Raw genomic sequence first — 13,090 nt, forward strand, 5'->3', positions numbered from 1 at the left:
AAGGTTGCCCACGATAAAAATAGTCGACTTTTATTGGCCATCGCGAATGACGCCTTGAACTGCTGTTATGTCCCGATACAGAGCTGGCTACACTGGGGCCTGTACTAGATAACAGTATCAGTTCAGAACGATCCGTGGAACGATGAAGGTAAAAGTGACAGCTTTCTGGGAGGGGTTCATTTGTGGACTTTCCGCCGCCCATTATAGTCACTCAGCAATAGTGAAATGGTGCAAATAAGAGGGTTTAATTGTCAGCAAAGCTGGTGTGGGTCTCATCATCCGATGATGAGCCCAACAGGCCCCTGCGGAACGTGGTGGGCTGGAAATTGTGAGGAGATCACGACCCCAGCCCACTCGAACTCCCAATACAGTGTGCACCATTAGGACATCAGTGACACCCGACAATCCCCCAACGCAGAGAAATTTGGCTATATGCCTCGGTATCTCAAAAGGCACAGTTTCCAACATCATCCGGAAGAACCTCTTATTGGAAGTGCATCACAAAGCGCATGGACACCGCCTCACAAAGTGCCACATCCAGGAGAGGTTCACAAACGCCAGAAAACTGTATAAAACATACCTTGCAGGGGACAAGTAGAAATGGGTGTGTACCCTGGATGAGGGGTGGCTCTACCTAGAGTCGTTTTCACGTTCAGAAGACACAATGGGCTCTTATGGGCAATGCTTTTCTTATGGGAAATACGAGCGCGCTGTTGTGAAATTTCTGGATTTACAAATTTAGCTTAAGTAAAATCTGTACCTGCAGTTTTGCAGGAAATTTTGTAGAGAATACGATGGTGAACACAAAAAACTGGTAACTTGCTTACATAATTTTAGATAAATTAAAAACGCAAATTTTTCCGTGAAAACACAATTTTTACATTGTTTTCATTCCTAACGTTGAAACATGCCGTAAAATTGAAGCATTCATTATTAAAAAAATTGACACTGTTTTTTAATTGTCATAGGTGATGGTGGTACTCAGAATTTATGAATACTTTAAAGCATATTCGCATTAAAAAAATATTAAACTAAAGTATGTGAAGATTTTTTATATTCGTGCAGTAGAAAATGTCGTCGCTGGCCATTTTTTGTTCTGTAATTCCAAGTAAAAACGTCCAGCGACAAAGGTGTGGAGAAAATAATGAAATTATTTTTTATAACCACTCAAAGGTTCCCAGAAATATTACTTCCATGCATTTGGAGTTTCTTTTTAACCCATACCGCGTGCGAAGTAAGGAGACGTTGTCTGGCCATCTTGAGCCGACTCACCGCAGCATTCCGGCTATCACCACCAAGTTTTTGAGTTGTTATTTTATTTCCATTCAGTAAACATATGAACTTCATGCAGTTTGTGATAATAGAATTGAAATTACTTAAATTTAATAATTGACAATTATTTCCAATGCTGCTGTTGTGAGCAACATTAGTGCTGTCGCAAATACACGTTGTTTTTGTTTACATTACTGTCGACATTAATACTGAAATGAAGATCACCTTTCAGTTTCCAAGGTACACATAAATTCATAGACACCATATTAACCTTTGAAAGGCTTTCCAATACGTGACAAAATATGGGGCTTCAAGATAGAAATATGACATGCCTTGCTTGAGTCATTCATGTCTTATCAGTTCACGTGGGCCATAACTCATTTGTTTGTTTGGGTTGCAACTTGAATTTAACCCATGTGCCAGGTTCCACTTACTTGAGGGAGAGATCTACTTTGGTCTGTTTAGACTTTTTCCCTCTCCCGAAAAAGTGTTTTCAGTTGTGTGAGCTCTCAGTGATTTTTACTTTTTTAAGTGATTTCTGAAGTGTCATATTCGTGCATTACACTCGCGTGTGTAGTGATCTCAATGGATCATAGTAAAAAGGGTAACTGTAACGTTCACAGTATAATATTAATATTAAAAATTACATATAATTATCGTTATATATACAAAATATGTAACACCTTCATTGTGAAGGAAGGTCATCATTTCCCGGCGACATGAGCTAGTGCTGTATTGGCAACACTGTGTGGTTTCTCCATAAGCGCCGTTGTGTCTTCTGAACGTGAAAACGACTCTAGATGAGACCAACAGAGTTCGGTCCATTTTCTACCGTCCAACAGACCCGAAGAGCCGTTCTGACTTTGTGCTGCAGTTCAAGGAAAAGTTTTCCAAGGTATTTCTGGTGGTGGCCGGATATTGCAGTCTGGGAACGCTGCCACTCGTCAAAGTGCCTTCCAACACCAAAGTCAACGCAGCTTACTTCCAGGAGAATGTTATGGCCCCTCTGTATGACCCACGCATTCCCCGCCTGCACGGTGATGAGATCACACATGTATGAATCCACATGGACAAGGCCACCAGCCTTACCGGTCTAGCATCCCAGGCATTCTATGCAAGGAAGGCAGAAGAGAGAGGAATTCGAGTGATCCCATTTTCGTTCATCCTTGTGAAATCTCCGGACGCCTCACCAATGGACTACTGTGGGTTTGGACTCCTCAAACAGGCACTTGCTCAAGGCCATCCCCGTACTTTGCAGGGTCTTTGGAAAGTTGCCAAAGGGGTATGGCGAGACATTCCCCTTCCCATTGTACGCAGAAGTTTGCTACAGTGGAAACTACGCTGCCGGGCGATCGTTCGGGCCCGTGGCCGTCACATCGAACACAATCTGTGGTGCTGCAAGGGGATTTACTAGGCAGTTACGAGGTTCAAAGTCGACTATTTTAATCGTGGGCAACCTTCTGTAGTATAATGTAAACAAATGAACTAAATTGATGCTGGACGTTGGAAACAGCTGTTCTGTTTGTTCTATAATATCCCGTGTATTCTTTAACGTGTATGAGATTCTTAAAGTAGGTCATTGCTTGCGAGCAACCGTTGTGAATAATGCCCATGTAATAAATAAGTACAGTTATCTTTGAATTCTATTTCATCCCAAATATGTGTCCAAACATCAGTAGGTGTAATTTGCTTGCTTGTGTGTGTATATTAGTGTTTTTCCTTACAGGAGGGAAAACTTTGGAAATGCTGGTCATGAAACAGTTGTATTAACTTAGGGGAGTACACACACCCAACTGACAGGGGGTAATGAAAATTAGAGCTGCCTGTGCTTACGTTCTAAGCTGAGTCATGTTTACATTTAGATGCACCACTGCATTAACTTTTATTGAGCCACACACTAACAAAGGGGCATATCTAAAGTAAAGTCTTAGGTGCAGGTCTCATATCAAGAGATATTATTATTGATATTGGCTCAGTGATAAGTGTGTAACTGTGTTGCAATTTAATGACATGTGAAGTCCTGCTGGGGTACCTCTGCATGTAGTGTTGATTAAATAGGAACAGAATAGAAGTTATATACATATTAAGTTTGAATACTTTCTATATTTGCATATATATATATATATATATATTTGAATAGTGAACACCAAACAGTATTTGTTTAGATCAGTCAGTTTCACAGTGGTAATCCTCCAACCTGCATGTAAACGCTACGAGGGAGACACACGAAAGCCAGTCTGAAAGCAAAAGTTGAAAGTTTTTGTAGGTAGGGAATATATGGAACTGGAGCTGGAGTTTTTCGTGACGTTATTGTGTAAGGGTCATCCTCACCTCTGACGTACCGTCTCACCCTAGTTTTTGGAAAGTAAATGGTTCTTCAAGGACTATTTGGAATTTTATATCAGATTGACAAAACATCAGGATTTGATATTTCATATTGGTTCATCCCTACTGGAGATTATATCTGTAGCTTTCTGCATGTGAAGTTTAATATTGGTTTAAAACCCAAATTTATATTTCACTGGGACATACTTTAAGGAGGAGTGGTAGTGGACTATTTTCTAGGGAGAAGGATAATATAATGAAAGTTGATGGGCTTAATGTTTTTTTAACATACAAAACCTGTTTTCCTGCAAAGCACCACTTCCTCCAAGGTCTATAAACAGTTAATATATTGGCTGCTAAGTTATCTCAAAAATATATTCACAAACTCACATATGGAAATATATGTTATCCATTACAACTATATGATAGAACTTGCCTAAAATATTCAGTTTCAACCCAATTTTGCTACTTTTTTTTGTACTTCCCAGGCAGTGGGTTCCAAAACCAGGGGGCAAGGTGCCAAAACTGGGGGGGGGGGGCAAAGACAGTATATTTTCCTTTGTAGATAAGATTTAGCATAGAGCGGGGCAAAAGTTCCGAAAAGTGGGGGGTGGCAACTCGCAACCCCCCCTCCCTCTAATCGCCACCACTGTCCCAGGTTATTTGGACTTCATGAATGGATCTCAGAATTTTTTGGATCATGGATGATTTGACTGAATGCAGATCATTGAGCTAATACTTTTCGATACTGGCATATTGGTATTTGGTATTGGCTCTACTGTTAACTTATCTGGATATCCTAACATGCATAGGTTTAAATTACAGATGACATCTATGAAATATTTTATAATTAAGGCAGACTAGCAGCACATATGTTCAAGATAATTTGGAGATGTGGTCCAGAAAGCGAGGTGCCTTGATTTCTATGTGGAAAGTAGAGTCATGTTACTAGAAGTTGTCTTGGCTCTTTTTTCTTGTGCAATAGTTGTCTAGTCCCAATAACCAGTCATTAAAAAATTATGGTAAAGGTTGTGGGGAAGTGCTGCTAATATAAATTTCCTATATTGCTGATATGATAATTGCTACAAATTGTCTGTGTAGACACAGATCTCTTAGATATAATAATAAAATGTTTTTGATGGCTTGCTTTGTCATACTTTCAAGATTTGGAGGGGGTAATTGAAAGGAAATAAAATTTATAGTCATCAATGTTGGTTTATTTATTATGATATGTGTAAATATGGGTAATGTTACCACCATATAAACATGTGGGTTGTAATTAACAGGTGACAGATTGTATTCCTGGTGTTGACAAAAAATTCCTACGATTGGAATCATGCGTAAAACTAACCAGAGTTCTGTAAACCTATATGAGTAAATCAGTTTACATGATATTACATATCATTTTACATATCCTCAATATTCTGACCACAGGGAATATCTTAGAGTTACACAATCATTCCAGTCAGTGAGGTTGTAAGTACCGGTGTGCGTTGAGTTTATTTCAAGAGAATGCTTATGAAATAAAATTTCAAATGATAGTATGTTGCAAGACTGGAGCTGTGTGATTGAACTCATATCAGTTTGCATCAGCTGAATTTGTGCACGTGTAGCAGAGTACTAAACTGCTTGCCAGTAAAACACACATGTAAGCTTTATGAGCAAAGGTCATGTTTATGTAGACAAGCACTAATTTTAAATGCGGTTAATTGAATTTTATTGCTTCTCCACAATATTGATGTTACCCATGTTTTTGGTTCTTTTTTCATTGCATAAGACTGCATTAGAAGAATATGATGAGAGGACTTTTCAGATATGATGTCCAATTAAAAAATATTTTTATTTTAAGCAATTATTTCAAATATCATTGCTTGAAGTTTGCAAGGAAAGCATTATTTTTTTTTTATTTGTTATTGTCTAATTCTTGTGTTATTACACTCCATGATTGATTTGTGTTATTTTTAATCAGTGATATTTTTTTTTAATCTTGAGCCCTTAACTTTGTACTTGGCACCATTCTGTTAAGTCTTACAAGAGGCACAGAGTTTAATCTGCAATTATTTGCAAACTTAGCCATAGGAAGACGAACTTGTGTAATTGCCATCTTCCTCCCAAGTACTTTGTACATGTCCATATTTTCCACTTGGAATTCATTTGATTCCAGAATATGCTGCAGTATGTTATTTAAAAATATTCAACTTTCCATTTTATTGGTCAGGGTGTAATACAACAGAATATCCAGTCTTTAATGAGTCAATACTGCATGAAATATCAAGCCAAGCCATGCCATGCCCCTTTACTATCTACTTCACTGCAAATATGTTCATATAAGTTGATTTGGGAGGGGATTTTTCTTGCTCACTCCTTGGTTCGTATCAACAGCAAGTGTGTTGATTCCATTCACATTGTCATTTTTGTGTGGTTATTCCTCAACCACTGATCTCTGCTTTCTATCTCACTGCCAAGCACATTGTTGTTGCATTATCTATGGTGGTTGCGGTAAACCCAGTTATAATGTTGTAGAGATGTGCCGATATGAAATTTTGCCTGATACCGAAAAAGTACCTATACCGATAACTGATATTCTATCAAATGATCCTGAATGTTTCAAAGTAGAGCATGGAAATTATCCATAAAAGTTAACAAGAAAAGGGGAGAATTTTGCTCTAAATTATAAGATATTTATAGATATATCAGATGAGTAAAATAATTTGTAATTTTACGGATACACTGAGAAGCCTATAACTGCCGATACCTGTCGAGTACTGACTAATCTGTCCCAGCCCTATAATATTGTATGGGTGATGTTCTGTATTCCCATATTTCATGTTGTAATGTGGAAATATGAAACATTCTGTATACAATATTGTTGCATTCATTTTGCAGGTGGTATACCAGTGATTCTTGCCGAGTCTCTCCATCTGCAAAGTAGTAATTCTGATTGGAGCACACTTGTGCCTAAATTTCATTAAGAAAATAAATTATTAGCATTATACAGTGGACTCTCTATTGTAAGTTCCCACTTAAAAAGGAAAGGGGAAAAACTGGAAGTGACAAGTACAAGATCCAAGAAATAATTTAGACATTTTATTTTATTTGGATATGTAACATTAAATGTTTTACACAGTGTCAAGTGTTCTTCTGTGTCAAAAAGCTTTCAGTAGGCCTTTGCCAATGGCTTAGTAGTAATGCTGTTGCCTTGTAATCAAGGTATTTGGATTTGATCCCCTGTGGAGCCACAAGCAAGATATTGGTTTTTTCCATTGATGAAAATCTGAACTTGGAGAGCACCTTAGAGTCACTACTGAAAGCCCCATGCATCTCCTTGATTTTCTGTAATGGATTACTGAAATGCAAAATCTATCATTTATTACCACATTTCTAAAATATTTTACATATCTGTCTGACTGTCACTTATAATAATAATCCAGGGTTTCTACCAGTCAAGAATGTCAAGAAATCAACATGTAGGTCAAGAAAGTCAAGAATTTTTACAATTGGGTTGTGGTTAAGTTTTCTTCACTTGGTTTTTTAAGAATTACATTGTATGCATGAACGTTTGTTAAACTATTAAGTAATGTGGCCATTCTCCATCCAGGATGAAGTCTGATGCATTAATTTTTGCACACATTAATACTTAAAGCAAGTCTAAATCTCTTATTAAAGTACAGCTTCAGTTTTCATCGTAACCGGCCTTATGGTAGGGGTTTTTCATTGAATAAAAATATTTTCTTAATTTCCAAGTATACCTAAGTAGGAGCCGATTAAATAAATGCTAAGAAAAAGGGAAAGAAAGGTCAAGAAAAATGAAAGAAAGTTGAGAATTTTGGATTTGATATTTTGGTGGACACCCTGCAATCTCCCCACGGATTTTCTATTCAACACAGATCATCTATATTGACAAATCTGTAAGGTAGGATTTGAAAGATAGATGGTATTTGTGTTAGTAGCTTTCTTTACATCAGTCTTGAAAGCCAGAAAATGATGAGATGGTGCTCAAAGCACTGACCATGTATTACCTAATGATGAGCTGCTTCGCTGGTCCTGGCCCTCAGTTATTTTTTTTAACATTGGAGCTTTTTTTAAGGCATGCAGTAGACAACAGTGTGCTTAAATAAACATAAAACAAAGCTGCCATGTATGTTGTTCGATTCTTTGCAAATGTTGTAATGTTAATGATAAAATAGCAAGTGATTTAAGTTCCAGAAGCTGCAATTTCAGGAACCTTCCTTCAGAAAGATTGAAATGCAATGAAATTTATGAAGATCAAATCAATAGCTTTCCAAAGCAATATGTATATACTATACAGCGTACGTTTTTAGAAGCGATATTGGGCAGAGCCACGCAGAGGGTGTGCGTGGCGACCAGCCAATAGTAGGAGTGCAACGTTGTACAGTTAGGATACTGCGGTGCACAAGTTAAATGCTGTATTCTGTTTTTTTTTTGCACGCAAGAAGTTTCATAAAACTCGCCACTTTAAGGTTCATCATAAGATGGGGAAAGACATTTTGAACCTGACTGTCCGATGAATTTCCGTCGCCTATAACTGGAGATATTGCTTCTTGAAGAAACACGGGAAACAGCACGTCTCAACACACACACACAAACAATAACTCTTTTAATTTCCTTCTGTTTTTTTTTTTCGTTGCCATCGTGTTGACGCCGCTGAGTTGTTGTGTCTTGGAAAAGCTATGGGTGTTGAATTCAGCTGAATATACACAATGACCCTTCATTATTGTCGGCATTCAGGAACATTGCTCTGCGAATCTGAGTCAGTTTGAGTTCAGCATTTTCGTAGCAAGAGCGGTGTAAAATTATTTTACTCGTATGCCACGAAGAATAGTTGTGAGAATGAGAGGACCCTTATTGATTTAATTTATATTACTTTGCTTTTCTGCCACTTCTGGCTAATCGCGGAGATAAGGATGACTGATAATATGATGAAATTGATGAAGGGACACTTACAGACAGCCATTCCTGGGCCTGGATTTGAGCCTGGAGCCTCTGGCATCGTAGCGTGCTGTGCAATATAACCCTTATGTTCGATAGTTGTGCAATATTATGTGTTCCGTGAGTGTTACTTAATAATGTCGCTCTCGAAACCTAGCACCAGTAGGCTATTACAGGCACCAAGGGTAAAAATAATATGTTCAGAAGAGATAAATCTTATTTTTGAAGTGTATTCTTACTTCAAGGAATTGGCGTCGGAAGAAGTGCGTGCTGAAACAGTGTTTCTCAGAATCGAGAACTTACGGCTAAAGTTGTGCTGTAACACTAAGAGAATGCTTGAATGGTATTCATTCAGTGCCTTTTGATGTATCTATGATATGACTTGAACCAAGGGACCACGTGACAGATTGTTATTTTTGTCCCACTGTAATGCGTGGTTATTTCTCGAAGAATAAAAGCATGTGTGTATGCCGATATGTCTAAGTCGGTACCACATAGTGAGGGATTCCCAATTCCTAATCGCTATCCACCTTAGTAGAATTGAACATTTCTCGTGTCCGGGAAGGTTGTTTCAAATATAAAAGATAGTGTTAGATAGAAAGAGATAGGTAAGTTACTTTTTTCAAAACTTTTATTTCATCTGGAAATTAATTGAATAAAATCGCCCAATGTCGGTGCACCTGGTACTGGACTCTTGACATGGCCGATGTTGCCCGTACACATTTTTTTAAAAAAAAAATACGTATTTTTGATGAATATGGCATAAATAACAGATTAACACCATAAATCGTCTGTAATGCACAGAATTACTCTCACAACCCGTAATATGCCTTCATTGAACGGTACTGTATGCACGGGGAACTTTACCTTTCATTTTTTACTTTCTATGCATAGAATACATAAAAATGTATCATTATTTTACGAGTTCGATAAATACCCATAGAGACCATCGACACACATAAAAAAATATTGCAAGCGACTCCATATCTTTGTCTTTTATCCATGTTTTTCTTTCCTTGGTACAATGTTTTTTTTTCACACCATACAAGCTTTTATTCCATACTGAACGTTCATGCAGAGAATTATTTTGATGTTTAATTTTTATAGAATATCCATATACATAAAGTTAATAATTAATACAAGGTTCATGTCTCTATTGTTTTTTGTACAAAAGTTAAGAATGTTCAAAGTGTCTGTTCCGTGACATTTGGGACATCCTGTATATCTCGGAAATGTAACGTGATACACAAATTTTGAGACTTTCTCTGAATTCCTCGCACCAAAATTACATGTTATTTCATCCAGGATACAGAAAAAAAGTTGAAATTTGTTTGTGTAGTGTTATTTTATTGATCTATGTTTATAAATATCTTAAAATTTAGTGCAAGATTCTGCCATTTTGTTGTAATTTTTATGAATAATCTCCATGCCCTACTCTTGAAAAAAGTAAATGTCTAAATATGCAACTTCTTTTGCACTTCAGTCACCTGGAAACAAATGTTTATTAAGGAGATCAATGAACTATTCAAGTTCTTCAAGGACCATTTGGGATTTATATTGAATTAATTGGTAGAGTATTGGTGTCGGTACTTTATTGGTATTGGCCAAAATTTCATATCAACCCATCCGTAGTATATACTTAGAAAGGTTGTGGTAGTGAAGCAGTGAGTTTCTGTGTGATTGGTGGTTACCTAAGCCAAATGTTGAAATATTGAAAAGAAGTTTACATGAAGTCCTCAATTTCTTAATGCAGGGAATATTTTTGTTATACATTGCTGCCACCTCATAATCAAGAGATTCCAGGTTTGGTTCCCTGTGGATGCACATTGCACTAATTTTGAATCACTCTTCAAACTGTTAATACAATTGCAATTGACCTGTCTGGTCCATGACGTTATTAAAATAAAGTTTACCAAAATTCTGACCCAGCTTTACTCATCTAACACACATGCTTACAGAGCTAAATATGCTCTTTTCACTGACATTTCTGTCTTGTCCCACAGGTTGCTGGTAGAAAGGGTTTCCCACATGTAATATATGCAAGGATATGGAGGTGGCCAGACCTGCACAAAAATGAACTCAAGCATATAAAATATTGTCAATATGCCTTTGATTTAAAATGTGATTCTGTTTGTGTGAATCCATATCATTATGAAAGGGTGGTGTCACCTGGAATTGGTGAGTGTTCATTGTTTTTCCTTATCTTTTTAAACATGTTGCACATAATTTTGCATGTAGTTCTATAATAATTTACAAACATGATATTTATATGTTGCAGTCTGATGAGCAAGATGTGCAAGAGTTAACACAAAGGACAAATTAATCAGAGCTCTGGTTACTTTATGGCAAAAGTGTGCCATTTTGTTATTTTTATTAATATAGAGATATTTGTGTACCTTGATTTCTGTAAAATAAGATTAATCTGCTTTCATAAGGCAAAATGTACGGAAGTAGCCAGCTAGCATACATTAATTAATAAGCTAGCCTATTTTCCATGGTATTAGCATTAAACCTGAGACTGATTCAGTGATGCGAAATTTGAAATTATGTATTATTATAACTAATTATATCTCAGAAACTAATAATCGTTGAGTCAGAAATGATATCTTGGTTTGTTCAGTATAAACCAGGCTCTAATATCATTCTAATTAAAAATAGGTATGTTTTAGTAATTAGAAGATGAAAATTTTGAAGAAATTCCTTTCTTTTCAGTAAAAATGAAATTTGATCCTTAAGGATTTTTTTTGTTATACATTTTTAGCCATTGTTTTATAACTGTATCTTGAATCAAACTAAAAATAAATATCTGATGAAGGGAGCATTTGTTCTCCTGAAATATCACAATAAAAACTGTGTTTTTATGCTTGTAACAACCATAGACTACAAGATAAATAATTCTGCAAATAATGATAGTAGAAACACAAATGATACCTTACTTACATAGAACAATGACACTGAAATTCACCCTGCTCGAATGCAGCAAATTAATTGTGTCACCACGCATAGTGTGCATTGGTGAAACAGCAGAAACTATAAGCCTACACAGGAGCAAAGCATGGTATGTAATGTAGGGAAATGACAACTTGTATGTTGAAACTCTTTATCACTGATTTGTATTTTCCCCATCAGATCTCTCAGGCTTAACACTACAGACTCCTCCAGGACGACTGGTGAAGGATGAATACTCAGCTGGGAGTGGAATGGAAGTAGACAGTGATGCTCCGGTTCAACATACACCACAAACTATACAGCATCACCCTCCCCAATATCCCATGATTACACAGCAGCAAACACAACCACCCTCGGCAGCAGGTAATTTTTAATTTGTATCCAGTTGTAACACGGAGAAAGTATTTATTTGTACCCAGGTTAAACGGGGTAAAGTTCTTAATAGTAATAAGCAAGGTGGTACCTTCCTGGTGGCGTGGTTTTGGTGCATCTTGCAACCCAGGTTCAATTCCCTGTGAAGGCACAATGCACAGTTGTGTGGATCCAATTTTACAGTCCCAGCAGCCTGTATGAGTACAAAATAAACTTCAAGCAAACTTAACTTTTTTTTTTTTAAAAAAAAAAAGTGATACTGACACTATGCATAAGCTGATAATTGCAACAAATGTGCCTTTGTTACTAAGAAGCTTTTAAGTTGTCCATCATATCGTATTAAAGAATTATTTACTTTCGTAGGGTATCACAATGTATGTATGTAGCACAATTTTTTTCATGTATCAAAGGACAATTCACTCATTCAGTATGAGAAAGTGTCACATGCATGGGCTTAAAAATCTCATGTTCACTTTCTTAGGTGCACATAAAATTCTACACATGCATTAACAGTCGTCATCCTTATTTCGCCACAGAACTCTTCCAGTTAGCGCATGCGCACTTGTATAGATAGTCTTGACTAACATAGGCAAATTGTCTATTACCCTACTTCATTTGATTATCTTTAATTGAGCATGAATTCATTGTATTTTCCAGAGCAATATTAGAAATAAAGTCCAAATATCAGGTCATTTTTAATAAATGGAAGATCCAACGAAATTGGTACATTAACATAACTATTCTTCATTCTCCTGTTCACTATAAATGTGTAAATAGGCTACTGTGCACTCGATTACTGGATTAGGAAAAATTGTATAGAGTATGGAATTTGGGCTGAGGATTTTGGGCCAAACCCACATTTGAATACCAATCTTTTTTCTCGGTCTGTATATATTTTTTTTTTTAATGTGTGTGTCCCCATCCTCTTGTAACATAGATTCATTAAAAGTTTAGTTTTAGGTCTGTTAAGGTGATAATTTTCTGTATTCTTGGACACTTAAGAGGGAGGGCTAATTGCTTTTTATATGTGTCGAAGTTGGTGATTGTCTCTCGTAAAACCCAGTTTTACTTCATTTTATACCATGGTATAATATTATGTGGGAAATGAACTTCAGTTATTAAAATGTAATAGTACGTTTTTTCAGGAGACCAAGCTGTGAAACTTAAAATGTGAGAAGATGTATAATCGAGGAAAATTCATAGCATTTTGCTATGTTGGGAC

At 36.6% G+C, this 13,090-nt stretch overlaps 1 protein-coding gene across 2 annotated transcripts in view; it reads left to right on the plus strand.

Moving 5' to 3' along the window:
* The window catches only part of Med (Smad/Smad4 homolog Medea), a 55,997-nt gene that overhangs the window by 18,335 nt on the left and 24,572 nt on the right, over positions 1 to 13,090 (plus strand). For both annotated transcript variants that reach the window (XM_083142719.1, XM_083142728.1), the window contains exons 4-5: positions 10,551 to 10,725; positions 11,677 to 11,859. In XM_083142719.1, the coding sequence (XP_082998845.1) occupies positions 10,551 to 10,725; positions 11,677 to 11,859 (358 nt within the window). The remainder of the gene's footprint in view (positions 1 to 10,550; positions 10,726 to 11,676; positions 11,860 to 13,090) is intronic.

The sequence above is a fragment of the Lepisma saccharinum genome, chromosome 1 (genome assembly GCF_977018435.1).
Source record: "Lepisma saccharinum chromosome 1, izLepSacc3.1, whole genome shotgun sequence".
NCBI lineage: Eukaryota > Metazoa > Arthropoda > Insecta > Zygentoma > Lepismatidae > Lepisma > Lepisma saccharinum.